General features: G+C 53.7%; 1 protein-coding gene across 1 annotated transcript in view; it reads left to right on the plus strand.

Moving 5' to 3' along the window:
- The window catches only part of TSNARE1 (t-SNARE domain containing 1), a 161381-nt gene that overhangs the window by 32682 nt on the left and 114743 nt on the right, over nucleotides 1–13956 (plus strand). Inside the window, exons 5-6 of the mRNA XM_011938228.1 lie at nucleotides 3341–3418; nucleotides 4267–4336. Coding sequence (XP_011793618.1) covers nucleotides 3341–3418; nucleotides 4267–4336 — 148 coding nt within the window. The remainder of the gene's footprint in view (nucleotides 1–3340; nucleotides 3419–4266; nucleotides 4337–13956) is intronic.

A 13956-nucleotide genomic window follows, 5' to 3' on the forward strand; every position in this document is an offset into this window, starting at 1 on the left:
GTTGTTTCCAACACATGATGACCCCGCCTCGTTCATGTGGCTTCGGTACGTTCGGGACCACGTGTTGTTTCCGACACATGATGACCCCGGCGCATAGGTGTGGATTTTGCTTTCACAATCAATAGTGTTTTAAATAAATGAAAGTATCTTTTTTCTATTTACCATTCTGGCGTTCTTTAATTCTTCATGGAGATCCAGATTTCTTGCTGCTACTTTCACCCTAACTAGCTACTTCTAATGTTTCCTGTACTTCACATCTGTTGGAACTGATTCTTTTCACTTTTGCTTGTCAAAATCTGCCCCTGTGTTAGAAATCTATTTCCAGTGGGGGTAGAATTCTAGTTGCAAGTTTTTCCTCCCAGCACTTTGAAGACATCCTTCGATTGTCTTTCGGCTTCCACAGTTTCTGATGAAAGGGTCAAATCTTTCTTATGTTTTGTCTTCCTCATGAAATGTGCAGTTTTTTCTCTGGGCCACTTTTCAGGTTTCTTTATCACTGGTTTTCTGCAGTTTGTCTATAATGTACCTTGGATTTAAAAAAATATATATTTGTTCGGCTTGTGGATTGGTGAAATTCTTGAATCTCCGAGTTTATAGTTTCATAACATTTGGGTACTTTTGGTCATTATTTCTGGCAATTCTTTTTGTTTGTTTTGTGCCCCCTCCCCCCTGCTGCCCCCCTCCCTGTGTGTGCCCCTTACTGGCCTGTGACCTTGAGCAGGTCACCAGCCCTTCTGTGAATGGAGAGGGTGATCCTGGGCCCTAGGGTGGATTCTTGTGCTCCTCCTGCCAGAGCTCGTTCCATGGTAAAAGAAAAACTTGAGCCGAACTAAATTTAAAAGAGTTTAGTTGAGCAATGAACAATTCATGAATTGGGCAGCCTCCCGAGCCAGAGTATGCTCAGAGACTCCAGCACAGCCACGGGGTAAAAGATTTTGGACAGAAAAAGAAAGTGACATACAGAAAACGGAAGTGAGGCATGGAAACAGATCGGTTACAGCTTGGTGTCTGCCTTATTTGAACATGGTTCCAACAGTTGGCTACATTTGGCTAAAATTCAGTGACTGGCACAAGTGTAGGGCACGGTCCGTTTATACTGCCTGTTGTTATCGTTCAGGATGTTCAAGTCAACCTGTAGGCCACACTGAAAATACGTAAGGAGGCACCTTTAGGCTAAACTTGATTTAACTCGTCGTCACTCCCGTTGTTCCACGAATGCAACTGAGGCCCTGGCTTGACCTTGCTAGGCTGGGCCATGGTGACATCGAGGGGTGGTGGTGGGTGCTGGGTGCTGGGGGGCCGTTCCTCAGGCCTCGCCCTCCTGGAGGCTGCCTGGCAGTTCCTCCTTTCTCCAGGCCTTGCCCTGAGTGCGGCTGCTGGACCCGGAGGCCTGGGGCTGGAGCAGGGTGGAGGTAGCCGGACGGAAAGTGTGCAGGGGGCCCGGACTTGCCCGGGAGCCAGAGGTGCACAGAGCATCCGTGGACAGACCTGCGCACTCCCAGATGGAGTGCCAGGATCAGCCCTGCCCTGGCCAGGCAGCTCAGTGACCCCGAGCAGAGCCGAGCTTGGGCCCTGTCCTGGTGGAAACCCAGATGTCCAGCCAGGGGTGCTGTGTCCCACCGGAGGCCAGCCCACACAGGGTTGGTGTTGGGAGGCCCCGTAGCACCCCAGCGTCTTCCAGCCCTCACACCTGTTTGTAGATCTCAAACCATGTTCTTTTATTGCTAAATTTTAATATGGAAAATTGTAAACTTGCAGAGAAAGTTGAAAGAACTGCACAGACACCCACATAGCTGCCACCTGGATGCCAGCCTGGAGTCTCTACCTGGTTTAGTCACGCCGTTAGTGCCTCCACCTGCGTGCGTTTCAGAGTGAACGTGACCCTCAGCGCGCTTCTTTCCCAATGCTGGTTTACTTGCCGTTCACTTTTCTTTCATTTATGTACAGTGAACTGCACAGCTCCTAAATGTGCCATCCTGGGCATTGTGAGTTTGTGACAGAAGTGTGTCACCCACAGCTCTGTCCAGGCACAGGGCAGGCCCTCACCCAGGACGGTCCCTCCGGCCCTGCCCCAGTTCCCCAGCCTGGCCCAGAGGCCCCGGGGATTGCCTTGGTCATTCTGGACCTGCGACCCGTTTGTGCTGTCGTCTGAGCAGTGTTTCTGAGATTCACCGTGTTGCGTGCCTGGAGTTTCCTTGCACGCAGGCCCATGTGGCTGTCCCTTCCCTGGTGTCTCCTGGACACCAACCCTCTCTTCGGGTGGGGGCTGGTGGCAGTCAAGCTGCTGGGAGCTGGGAGTGCTCTTCAGGAGCTTCTCTGGATGTGTGCTCTGCTTCTCTGTGTAACCCCGGGGCCGCTGGCCGGAGGGTGGGCAGGCCACGAGTGTTTTGATGTGCTTTGATGTACGCTCTGCCCCTCTGTGTAAATGCCCAAGATGCTGCTTGGGGGGTGGGCAGAGGGCGAGTGTTTGCAGCGTGCAGACCCTTCCCGTGGTGGCTGTGCCGTTTATCCTCACCGTGCAGCGGGCGAGCGTTCCATCCACCATGTCCTCATGAAGACTTGCTGTCCTCATAATGTTCTGTAGGTTTTTAAAAACTGAGATAAAACCCAGTCACTCAGAATTCACCATCTTAACCATCTTAAAGCGTACAGTTCAGTGTCTGTTAGAATATTCAGCATTCTGTAATCACCACTTTCTAATTCTAAAACGTTTTCATCACCCCCAAAAAGACCCCCGTACCCATTAGCAGTCATGCCCATTCCTCCCTCTCACTGCCCCTGCCCTGGCTCTGTCTGAGGATTGGTTTGTTCTGACGTGGTAGATGTGTGGAACCATGCAGCATGTGGCCTTTTCCTGCTGGCTTTCATCTCCGTGCGTGCTGCGCTCAGGGCTCACCTGCATTGTGTGGAAACCAGTGTTTCTGTCTCCGATGCTGAGCTGCCGGTGCAGAGCTGGACCTCGTGTCTGTTGCTTCATCAGCGGGGCTGTGCTTTGACTGTTAGTGATGCTGCTCTGAGCCTCCACAAGCAGGTGCTCGTAGCTGCCGGGCACACACGCCAGCTGCTATGGTGTACAGGAGCTCAGGGTGCAGTCTTTCGGAGGGACCACCCCCTGCCTTCCTCTCTCCTTCCTTCCAGCTTGTGGGTACTTCGAAGGCGGGCACGGGTGTCCAGCCCTGACCCCACGGTAGCCAAGCCGCAAAGGCAGTGAGAGGGGTTCGGGGCCACTCTGCCGCCTCTCCGGTCCCTGCCCCTGGGGATGCCCAGAGCGGTTAGCAGAGCTGGGCCTGCAGGCTTCACCCTCAGCCTGTGTTTTCTCCTCCTCCCTGTCTTCTCCCAGCCACCCAGCTCGATCCGCGTGACCTCCAGGAGCTGTTCCAGGAGACGTCGGCCAACGTCTTCCGAATCAACTCCAGTGGTGAGTCTGCGTCTGGCCCGGGCCTGCCCCTCCGTCCAGGTGCCCTGGACCCCAACACGACGTTGGAGTCGAGGGTGCTGGTGCATGGCGTCCCCCTCAGGCTGTCTTGTGGTGCAGTCCGGGTTTCTTGGGTGGGAAGGAGTGAGGGCTGGGTCAGGGCCGGGTACCGCTTCCGCTGGCTGCTCCTGCCCGCTGCTGGCTCCTCTCCCTGACCCCACGCTGCTCCTTCGGGACACCTTTTGTGTGATCTGGATGGAGCCCAGTGGAGGAAGGAGCATCCCAGGGCCTCTCAGACTTGCAGACCAGAAGTCACTGCAGGAGTGAGCAGAGCCTTCAGTCCTTAGGGACACCTTAGCCTCTCAGAAGGCCCTGTTGATACACATAACTTGTGTAACTCTGGGCTGGATCTGTGACTCTCCCATCTCTTCAGTGTGGTGAGCAGAGTTCCCAGCGAAGCTGTTGCATTTAGATCTTTGAGAGCAGGAATGAGAGCCACGTGTCAGATGGCCAGGTGAGGGGGGCAGGGTGGAGAGAAGCTGTCCCCAGAGCCAGGACAAGACTGGTGGAGGCAGTTCCTCAGAGCCCCTGAGTTGCACATGGGCCTGAGTGCCTGTCATGGGCCTGAGCGCCTGTCGCAGACCAGCTGGGGAGGGGTCCTGGCTGGTGTGACCTTATGCTGAGGTCAGTGTGTGCCCTGGTCTCCAGGCCACTTAGGTGGTCTGCCCTGGCTCAGGCACTGGTCCTTGGGCTCTGCTCACCCTGCCCGGGCTGCAGTGGGCCACCCATGTGGAGTAGCAGAGGCAGGGAAGCTCCTTCTGCCCTCACCCTGTCCCTCTTCTCTCGGGCAGTGACCTCCTTGGAGCAGAGCCTTCAGTCCTTAGGGACACCGAGTGACACGCAGGAGCTTCGGGACAGCCTGTGAGTGTGTGGGCCACGGCATCTCCATGCCTGGGCGTGGTGCACGTTGTGGGGCAGGGGCCGGAGTGTAGTCCTGTGCACACAGGCTTTGTCCACACAGCTGCCTGCCCACAGCTGCCTGGACACACATGTGCGCATATATGCACACACACCTACAGATAAGCCTAGTCAGTGCTGTGAACCTGAGACTGGGCTGTCAGCCTGCAGGTGCCCTCCACAGGGCACGCAGGTGCACCCCGCCCCGACGTGGAAGCCTTAGTGCACCTGTGCATGCCCCAGTCATGCACATGCGTGTGCTAAGGTCGAGGGTGCATGCCTGCTGGCACACACTTTTCCCTGCCAACATGCTCCAAATGTGTCTTTGTCACGTCTGAAGGCTCCCTGTTGGGGCCTGCTCAGCTGTGGACACAGGAGGTGAGACCGATGTGCCATTTGCACAGCCGTGGGCTAGGTTGGAGTGGGGTGTCCTGTCTTGCTTAGGCCCTTTCAGGGAGCTGAGCCTTGGCGGGCTCCCACTGGACTTTCCTTGAGGGGTGCCTAGCAGCCTGCCCTGGGTTGGGCTGGTGTGGGATAGGGAGAGGTGCCTTGGGTGCTGTCTGCTAAGCCTGAGCCCTGGCTGGGCTGGGGAGGGGAGGGAAGGGAACATCTGCCCCGCGTGTGGTTAGAGTGGCACTCTGGGGTCCGAGGGGACACTAGCAGTCTATACCTTTGCCTCCATCTGGTCCCCACTGCACTTGCTGCTGTGACCTCCCATGCTGGCCTGTGTCTCGCCCTGCAGTGACCAGGATGCCCGCAGCCCCAAGACCCCAGCCAGCCCCAGGCCACTGCATTGGGATGTTGTCCTCAGACTCCCCTGTGCAGAGCTGGTGGCCACAGCAGCCTCGCGCCCTGAAAGGGCCAGAACTGAGGAGGCAGGGAGGACCACGGCTCCCGCAAGGGTGGAGGGTGCTGGAGTCTCTGCTCCTCCTCACAGTGGCTCCATTCAATATCCACAGGCGCCCTGCCCCACAGCCTCACGCGCCAGCTGCAGAGCACCCTTTGCAGATGTTCAGGGCAATTCTATTCTTAGCTTTTTTTTTTTTTAAGCCCTTTTATAAAACTGAAACTTACTGTTTTCTGATGTGACAGTGACGTAGGCTTGTGATGAGGAATTTGGACACAGGATGCCTGGGAACCTGTTAGCATGTTGATGTTCCCTGCCAGCCTTCCTCACACCCGTGCATATTCGCAGAGTCAGAGCTCAGCAAGGGACTCTGGACCTGCTGGTCACACCCGGGCTCTGGGGTACTTGGGCTCAGGAACGCGTAGCCTCTCAGAGGGCCCTGTTGATGCACATAACTCGTGTAACTCTGGGCCAGGTCTGTGGCTCTCCCGTCTCTTCAGTGTGGTGAGCAGAGTTCCCAGTGAAGCTGTTGTGTTTAGGTCTTTGTGCCTCTGCCCGGCTCCTGGGTTAGGTCACGAGGGCCAAGTGGGACGGGCACTTCAGGACCCTGGCCCTCATGGGCGCGTCCTGGGCCGCCTGGCCTGGTTAGCCAAAGACCGACACCACCCGCTGTGGGCCTTGGAGAGGAGAGAGGGCCCCAGCGTGGGGTAGGAGACTGTCCTGGTCTGAGGACCGAGTATCCCAGCACCGTGGCCCTCCCCTGGGCCAGCCTCAGCTTTCAGGTCTGGAAACTCTTGCCTTAGTACTTTTCTGACCCTCCCTGTGTGGCCGACTGTGGTCCTAGCCTGCTCGTCATGGCTTATCTAGAGCCTTCTATGGCCCCTCGGATGCTCCCATATCATGGACTGTTAACGTTTAAAGATAACTTTTGAGACCAACGTGATTGCCAGTTCTATATTTCCTCCACATTGACAAAGTCGCCAACTAAGGACATTTAAAGAATGTATACCTTCATCCATGGCCGCCATCATTTCATCAGGGAAAAGGCTTTCCAGCCCTGCAGTGTAGGAGGGACCCATTCTCAGGAGGGAGGGTGATCCTTCCACCTGAATACATTCAGCTTCAGGAAAACCTTGCCAGGTGGGGCCCGTTTCTCTCATCCCATGCAAGGCTGATGTGGCCAGGTCATTTCTGTCACCTGTGTGCAGACCCCACCCCAGGCCTCCCTGTCACAGACCCCCACCCTGGAGTCCAGTGGCCACGTTGCAGTCCCGTGGGCGGGGCTCAGTGGCAGCTCGGCTCACACACTCCTGTCTGGCTCTATCCCCTTCCACTCTGGGGGCCGTCACCATGTGGAGATGGTGTGTGGGCCGGCTCACCCCATGGTGTGTGGCTGTCAGAAATACTCATTCCTTGGTGCCGTTCAGACAAAGAATTTTCTCAGCAAGGCAATTTTACTTTCTGCAGAAGGAGTGCTGCCTGTTAGCAATCCTGCCACGAGAGCACAGTTGAACAAAGAAAGGCAAGAATATTTATCCCTTATGCATTGGGTCCTTTAGACCTGACTGGCTAACAACTTAAACTTTCCTCAATAGGTAAAGGCAAAGGAGAACAAAAGGAAAAGAGGAAGTTGCTTGTGAAAGAACTTAGAAAAGTAATAACATTTCCAAATAAAGAGGGCGTGTAGGCTGTGAGCTGGGACATGCTCGAGCATGTTTAGAACAAGTATCTTGGTTAAAGTACAAGGACATAGGATGCACTTATTCCCTTATATCTAACAGCTACATAGAATAGGACTTAACAAAGTTATTAGTATAAAAGCAAGGAGGCTTGAAGGAAGTTAGTTTTTTTAAAAAAACTATTATTTCTAACACTTACGATTTATTCTTTAGTAAGAAGGGAAACTTTGAAGAGGACGTTTTTTACTTTCCACAGCGGCACGGAGGACCCGCTGCCCTTGGGGCTTTTGGACTTGTTCCTGTGGGCCGTGTTCTCTGATCTGCCTGGGGCACGCAGTGATGCCTCCCTCTCCCCTCCCCGGTTGTGGTGAAGGTGTAGGTTGGGTGGCCCTAGTGGGGGTGCATTAGAGGTGGCTGCTGAGGGTCTGCTGGCCCACTGCCCAGCACGCAGCGATGGGAGTGGGGTCTGGGTGAGCTGGGCTGCTGCTCCACGTGAGGTGTGCTCTTCTTCCCGGCCCGGGATTTTTATGTCAGAATCAGCACCAGAAGGGCTCAGGGAGCCTTGGATGACGATCATTCGGCACCGCAGGCCTGTGCTTGGCTGCTCTTTCAGGGGCTTGGTCCTAACAGCCCGCCTCCTGCAGTGAGAGCTTAAGCAGGGCAGGGCCATGATCCATGTGTGCGGTTCATCCCATCCCACTGGATTGAAGGCAACTCCCTGTGGCAGAGGGGTGGCCAGCAGGGTGTGAAGAGCTGACTTCCTGTGGTGCCTGAGGGAGGGCTCTGTGAGGGTGCCAGAGAGGGCTCACAGTGCCCTCCATATGTAAGGACAGACCCATTTGCCAGCTGGTGCAGAATTGCACCCCTCTGTCCCTCTGTAAGGATGGACCCATTCACCAGCTTGTGCAGAACTGCACCCCTCTGTCCCACTGGAAGGACGGACCCATTCACCAGCTGGTGGGCATTTGGGTGACTTCGTTTTGACCACGATGAATAAAGCTGTGGTGAATGTAGGTGCGTAGGTGTTTGCGTGGGTGTAGGTTTTCACCTATCTTGGATAGATCCCCAGGACTGGACTTGCTGGGTTATATGGTGGCTCTTTGTCTGACCCTTTGAGGAACTGCCAGACTTTCCAAAGCAGCTGCCCCATTTGACACCCCCGCCAGAAGTGTTGGAGGGTTCCCATCTCCCCACCTCACTGCCAGCACTTGTTGTTATGTATTTTGGATGTGGCTCTCCTAGTGGGTGCAAAGTGGGGTCTTGTGGTGATCTCATTTGCATTTTCCTGATAATTGATGGCTTCAAGCATCTTTTGATTTGCATATCTTCTTGGAATAAATGTCTCTTCAGATCCTTTGCCCATGTCCTGATTGGGTATTTTTCTTTTTACTGTTGAGTTGATTCCTTCTAGAATTTTTCTCCTGCTGTGCAGCCCATGCTCTCCAGGGCTGTCACTGGTGCAGGTTCCTCATCCATCTCATGCTCTCCAGAGCCTTCACTGGTGCAGGTTCCTCATCCATCTCATGCTCTCCGGGGCCGCCTTCACTGGTGCAGGTTCCTCATGTGTCTCATGTTCTCCGGGGCCCTGGCCTTTGCTGGTGCTGGTTCCTCATCCGTCTCATGCTCTCCGGGGCCCTGGCCTTTGCTGCTGCAGGTTCCTCGTCTGTCTCATGCTCTGTGGGGCCCTCGCCTTCACTGGTGCTGGTTCCTCATCCATCTCATGCTGTCCGGGGCCCTGGCCTTCATTGGTGCTGCTTCTTCATCCATCTGCTCCAGCCTCTTTTCCTCTCTGATCTCATCCCGTCCCTTGGTGGTATTGCATATCCCACAGCTCAGAATCCCTCCTTAGTGGAGCGTTGGAACCCTAGGTGTCCCTCCAGCCCTGCCACCTTCTCGCCTGCTAACTTAGAGTCCTTCTGGACTGACCTGGGGTCTCCCTGTCAGTCCCAGGCCAAAGAAGGGACCTCCAGGACCCCACCCTACCCCTGCCCTCGCCGGTCATGGGCTGGCCTGTCCACTCCTCTTGAGCTGTCCCGTGTCCACGCGCTTCTCACCCTCCTCTCCACCTCCCGGTCCAGGCCCAGCCTTGGCCTCTGGGCTCCTGCACTGTCTCCTCTTGGCCTCCCCACCCCGGTCTTGTCCCCAACAGTGGATTCTGTATGCAGAACTCAAAGTGATCTTTAAAAGTGTGGATCTGATCACATCGGTTCCTGCTCAGGAGGCTCCAGTGGCCTCCCTCCCAGTAAAGTAAAACCCAGAGTCTGGACTGTGGCCTTTCAGGTCCGCCCAGCATGACCCTTGCTACTGTAGACCTGTCTCATGGCCACACCACCCGTTCCAGCCCTATGGCCTCAGACTGCTGCCCGCTCTGCCCTGCCGGCCTCACTTCCAGGCCCTCTCATGCCAGGCCTTGCTGGCCCACTTGCCCTGGTGGTCACCTCTTCCACCGTGGGCGGTCCCTGGGTCTGTGCGTTGACACCACAGCATTGTGTTGACTTGGGCGTCACCGGCTCATGAAGCTGGGCTGTGGTCCACATGGAGTCACTCCTGGAGTGTTGCCGGGTCTAGGATGGGGCAGTGCACCTACTGGGAAAGGACAGGAACCAGGAAATCAAAGCAGCCCAGCCCCAGGCTCTTCCCACGAGCCCCCTCAGCCGAGGGACCGGCAGGGGCACTGCAGTCACTAGGAACACGGGCAGAGGGGCAGGAGCGCGAATTAACCACTTGGGTCTGGAGCGGGCGGCAGGGTGCCTTCCAGGGCAAGTGTGTCATCTGGGAGCTGGCATGGAGGCTGGGAGAGCTCAGGGCCCGCTGCCAGGGAGCCTGGGCTGGTCCTGACCTTACCTCTGCCCACTCCAGCTCACCAGCTCCAGCCTGCAGGTGCTGTGACTCAGGGCCTTGTGTTCTCGTCTGTAAAACACAGGTGGTCATGGGAGTAAATGAGCAGGTATGAGATAGGCAGGACACAAGGTGCTTCTAACTGACATCTTAAATAATGACAAGCAAATGAGAGAGCCTCCGTGCTCAGGTCAGTTCTGGCGCCGGCAGACTAGGGCAGGGCGCTAGGGCAAATGGGCCTCAGGTGACACACCCCCCAGGCAGGTCTTGCAGACTCCTCAGTCACCTGACTGCTGGCAGCAACGGCACCGCCTGGCTGGTGGTGCAGGAGCTGCCGAGCTGGCAACTGTGCAGGCCTCGCACAGGAGTGCTGGGAGAGGGATGCTTGGGTCAGGTTTCCTGCACCCTGTAGCCGCCTGCCTCGCCTCTCAGCAAAACCGTACAGAGCTGGCTTTGTGGGGATACGTGGGTTTTGTAAAGCGGCCACGGGGCTTCAGGTGCAGTTTGATGAAGGCTCCAGTTCACTTGGTTTCTTTTGGCTCTGCTGATGCATCAGATTCAACCTCAGGCCAGCTTCTCTTGAGGTGACAAATGGGTGTTATGGTTCCGGGCATTGCATCTGTACTCCACATTGAATGTGGAGCGATAGGCCCTCTCTCTCAACGTACAGCTAGCGTTTCCAGCTTTCTCTGCCTCACTTGGCTCCTGGCTGAAGCAGTCCAGGGCAGGTGAGGGTCACAGGTTCACTGGCATGGGCCTCACTGTGGTGTTGGGGTCGTAAGACAGGTGCAGTCTCATCCCTGTCCCTGCACTCGATCCACTGCTATTCCCCGAGCCATGCGTGCCGTGGTGACGGAGGCCTCCCCGTGCCAGCAGGAGTCTGTCTGAAAGTGCCTCTTTAGTGTCTGAAAGTGCCTCTTTAGGATGCCTCTCATACTTCGGCGAGAGGCAGAAGTTCCAGAGAATCCCTGATGGCTCACTGTCCACTCTGGAGACCCAGGAGGTGGCCATGAGCTGTCCCTCCCCTCGCCCACCCCATGCCATGGTGTTCAGCTGCCCGCCCCGGTGCGGCCCCCTGTGATGCCCAAGCGTGTCTCCTCCTCTCATGCCCCTTTCTAGCTCCATATACATTTTAGAATCAGCTTGTCAATTATTATTTCTTAAAAAAAAAAGCTTTCTGTAATTTTTTGGGATTACTTTGAATCTGTGGGTAAATTAAAGAACTGCTATCATAACAATATTGTCATCCGGCCCATGGACACAGCCAGGCCGGCCTTTCATAACAATATCATCATCAGCCCATGGACACGGCCAGGCTGGACTTTCATAACAGTATTGTCCAGCCCGTGGACATGGCCAGGCCGGCCTTTCATAACAATATCATCATTAGTCCACAGGCACGTCCAGGCCGGTCTTTCATAACAATATTATCGTCCAGCCCATGGACATGGCCAGGCCTGCCTTTCATAATAATATCATCATCAGCCCACAGGCACGGCCAGGCCGGCCTTTCATAACAATATTATTGTCCAGCCCATGGACATGGCCAGGCCGGCCTTTCATAACAATTTTATCGTCCAGCCCACAGATCCCGCCAGGCCGGCCTTTCATAAGAGTGTTGTCGTTCAGCCCATGGACACGGCCAGGCCGGCCTTTCATAACAGTATTGTCATCTAACCCACGGACACGGTAAGGCCGGCCTTGCAAAACAATATCATCGTCCGACCCACAGGCACAGCCAGGCTGGCCTTTCTCTTATTTGTGTTCTTCTCCTCTTGTTGACTGCAACTCCACAGAAATAATGTGACTTCCGTGTACTTCCTTGTATCCTGTGACCTGTGTAGATTCACTCGCTGATTAGTTTCTGGAGCTTCTTTGTAGATTCCTTGGGATTTTCTTTTTTCTTTTTTTTTTTTTTGAGATGGAGTATCGCACTGTCGCCCAGGCTGGAGTGCAGTGGTGCGATCTTGGCTCACTGCAAGCTCCTCCTCCTGGGTTCATGCCATTCTCCTGCCTCAGCCTCCCAAGTAACTGGGACTACAGGTGCCCGCCACCACGCCTGGCTAATTTTTTTTTTGTATTTTTAGTAGAGACGGAGTTTCACCATGTTAGCCAGGATGATCTCGGTCTCCTGCCCTCATGATCCGCCCACCTCAGCTTCCTGAAGTGGTGGGATTACAGGTGTGAGCCACTGCGCATGGCCGGGATTTTCTATATAGATGTACACGTCCCTGTGACTGAAGACAGTTTTACTCTTCATTTTCAATCTCTATGCTTCTTAGGTCTTTCCCCCTTATTCCTAGGTAAACTTCTAATATGAGGAGTAAAAGTAGTAAAAGCACACATACCTGCCTCGTTCCCCATCTTACGGGGAAGCATTCCATCTTTTGCTATAAGTATCCTAGATGTTTGTTTTGTTTTTTATTTAACAGGCTCTCTGTATCAGGTTGAGGGAGTCCCCTTCTTTTTTCTAGTTAAGGAAACTAGGAACTAAACTCAAGGAAATTTTAGTCTAGAATGAGTGTGGAATTTTGTCACATGCTTTTTCTGCATAATTTATTAAGATGTTTTTCTCCTTGTTAAATTTGCTCTGTTGATATGAGAATTACACTCACCGATGTTTGAATGTTGAACCAACCTTGTATCCCCTGGGTAAGTGCCTCTTGGTCGTGGTGTACTATCTCTTTCATATATTGTTGAATTCATTTTTCTAAAATTGTATTGAAGATTTTTGCTGCTGGGTTTGTGAGTGATATGTGGGCTTCCTTCCTTTAGCTTATCTGTTTGGGTTTTGTTATCAGGGTAGTGTGAGCCTCGTGCAATGTGTGTCTCCTCTCTGGTTTCTAGGGGATTGCGTGATACTGATGTTGAAGCCTGTTGTGCCTGTGTATTTGCAGCAATGTTTTTAAGCACAAATTGAATTCTTGCCATACTTATAGAGCTATTTAGGTTTTCTATTTCTTTTTGAGTCAGTTTTGATATAATTCATGTCTTTTAAGGAATTTTTCTATTTCATCTTAGTTGTCAAATTTATGGGCCTGATAGGATTTTGTATTTCCTTAATGTTCTTTTAATGTTGGATCTGCAGTCAGGTTCAGTCTTTCATTCTTGATCTTGGTAATTTGCTAGTATGATTTTTCTTCCTCTTGACCTAGGCAGAGTTGTGTAATGCTTTGAATGCTTTTTAATTTTATTATTTCTATTATTGGTCTGTTTGCTATTTTATTAATTATTGAACTACCTTTATTATCTCTGTTCTACTTCCTTTATGTTTAATTTACTGGCTTCTTTAGGTGGACTTTCTAGACATTGATTTTATTCTTTTCTCTTTTCTAATATAAGAATTTAAAGCAGTAATTTCCTTGTAAGTACTGTTTTAGCTGCATCCCGTAGCTTTGTGTGTGTGTGTTTGTTTAAATGTGTTTTCTGCTTGTTTGAGGTAGGAGATACTACCCGGTACCATGACTGTAAGTAGAGGTCTCCTCCGGGCCTTTCGCTGGGACAAGCATCGTGGAAGGTGGCCCATCTGCAGTGCCCTTCCGCCTGGCTGCCCTTCCTTGACTGGCAGCTCTCATTCCCCACTCCCTTCATCACGTCTTGGGTTTTCTGGTTGGCAACCTCCTGTTCCCACGATGGACTTGGCAGGGTGATCTGATGCCTGAGGGGTTGCCAGGTTGGGTAAGGAGGCCTTGTTCACTTTGATCCTGCATGGTGCTAACAGTTTGTGAGGGAGGCGCAAATGAGACGAGATCCTGCCTGGAAAGAGAAAAGCCTGACCCACCACATACAGGAAACGGGCTGCCTTCATTCCAGCACTAATGGCTCCACGAGGATGTTTCAGTGGGGGCATGAGTGAGAGGCCCTGACACATGGGAGTCTAGAGGAGTGGAGAGGTCAGCTCAGAGCAGAGCAAAGTGTGGGCCGTGACCTGCCTGGCCCTCCCAGGGGAGTTATCTGGGCAGGTGTTGGTGCTGGGGCCGTTGCCCACGGTGGCAATGTGACCAGACAGCTGCTCCTGGGTCAGCAACCAGGGCTTGGTTGTCTGCATCTGACCTAGGAAAGCGTTAAGGCAGGGATATGTCCGGCTCATTCAGGAGCAGCAGAGACCTGTGGGCCAGGAGTGAAGTTAACCCAGGGGCAGCGTGGGGAGGTGAAGTCGGAGGTGCAGGAGGGCGGCGTGGGGAGGTGAAGTCGCAGGTGCAGGAGGGCGGCGTGGGGAG

The sequence above is a fragment of the Colobus angolensis genome, unplaced genomic scaffold, assembly GCF_000951035.1.
Source record: "Colobus angolensis palliatus isolate OR3802 unplaced genomic scaffold, Cang.pa_1.0 Scaffold17, whole genome shotgun sequence".
NCBI lineage: Eukaryota > Metazoa > Chordata > Mammalia > Primates > Cercopithecidae > Colobus > Colobus angolensis.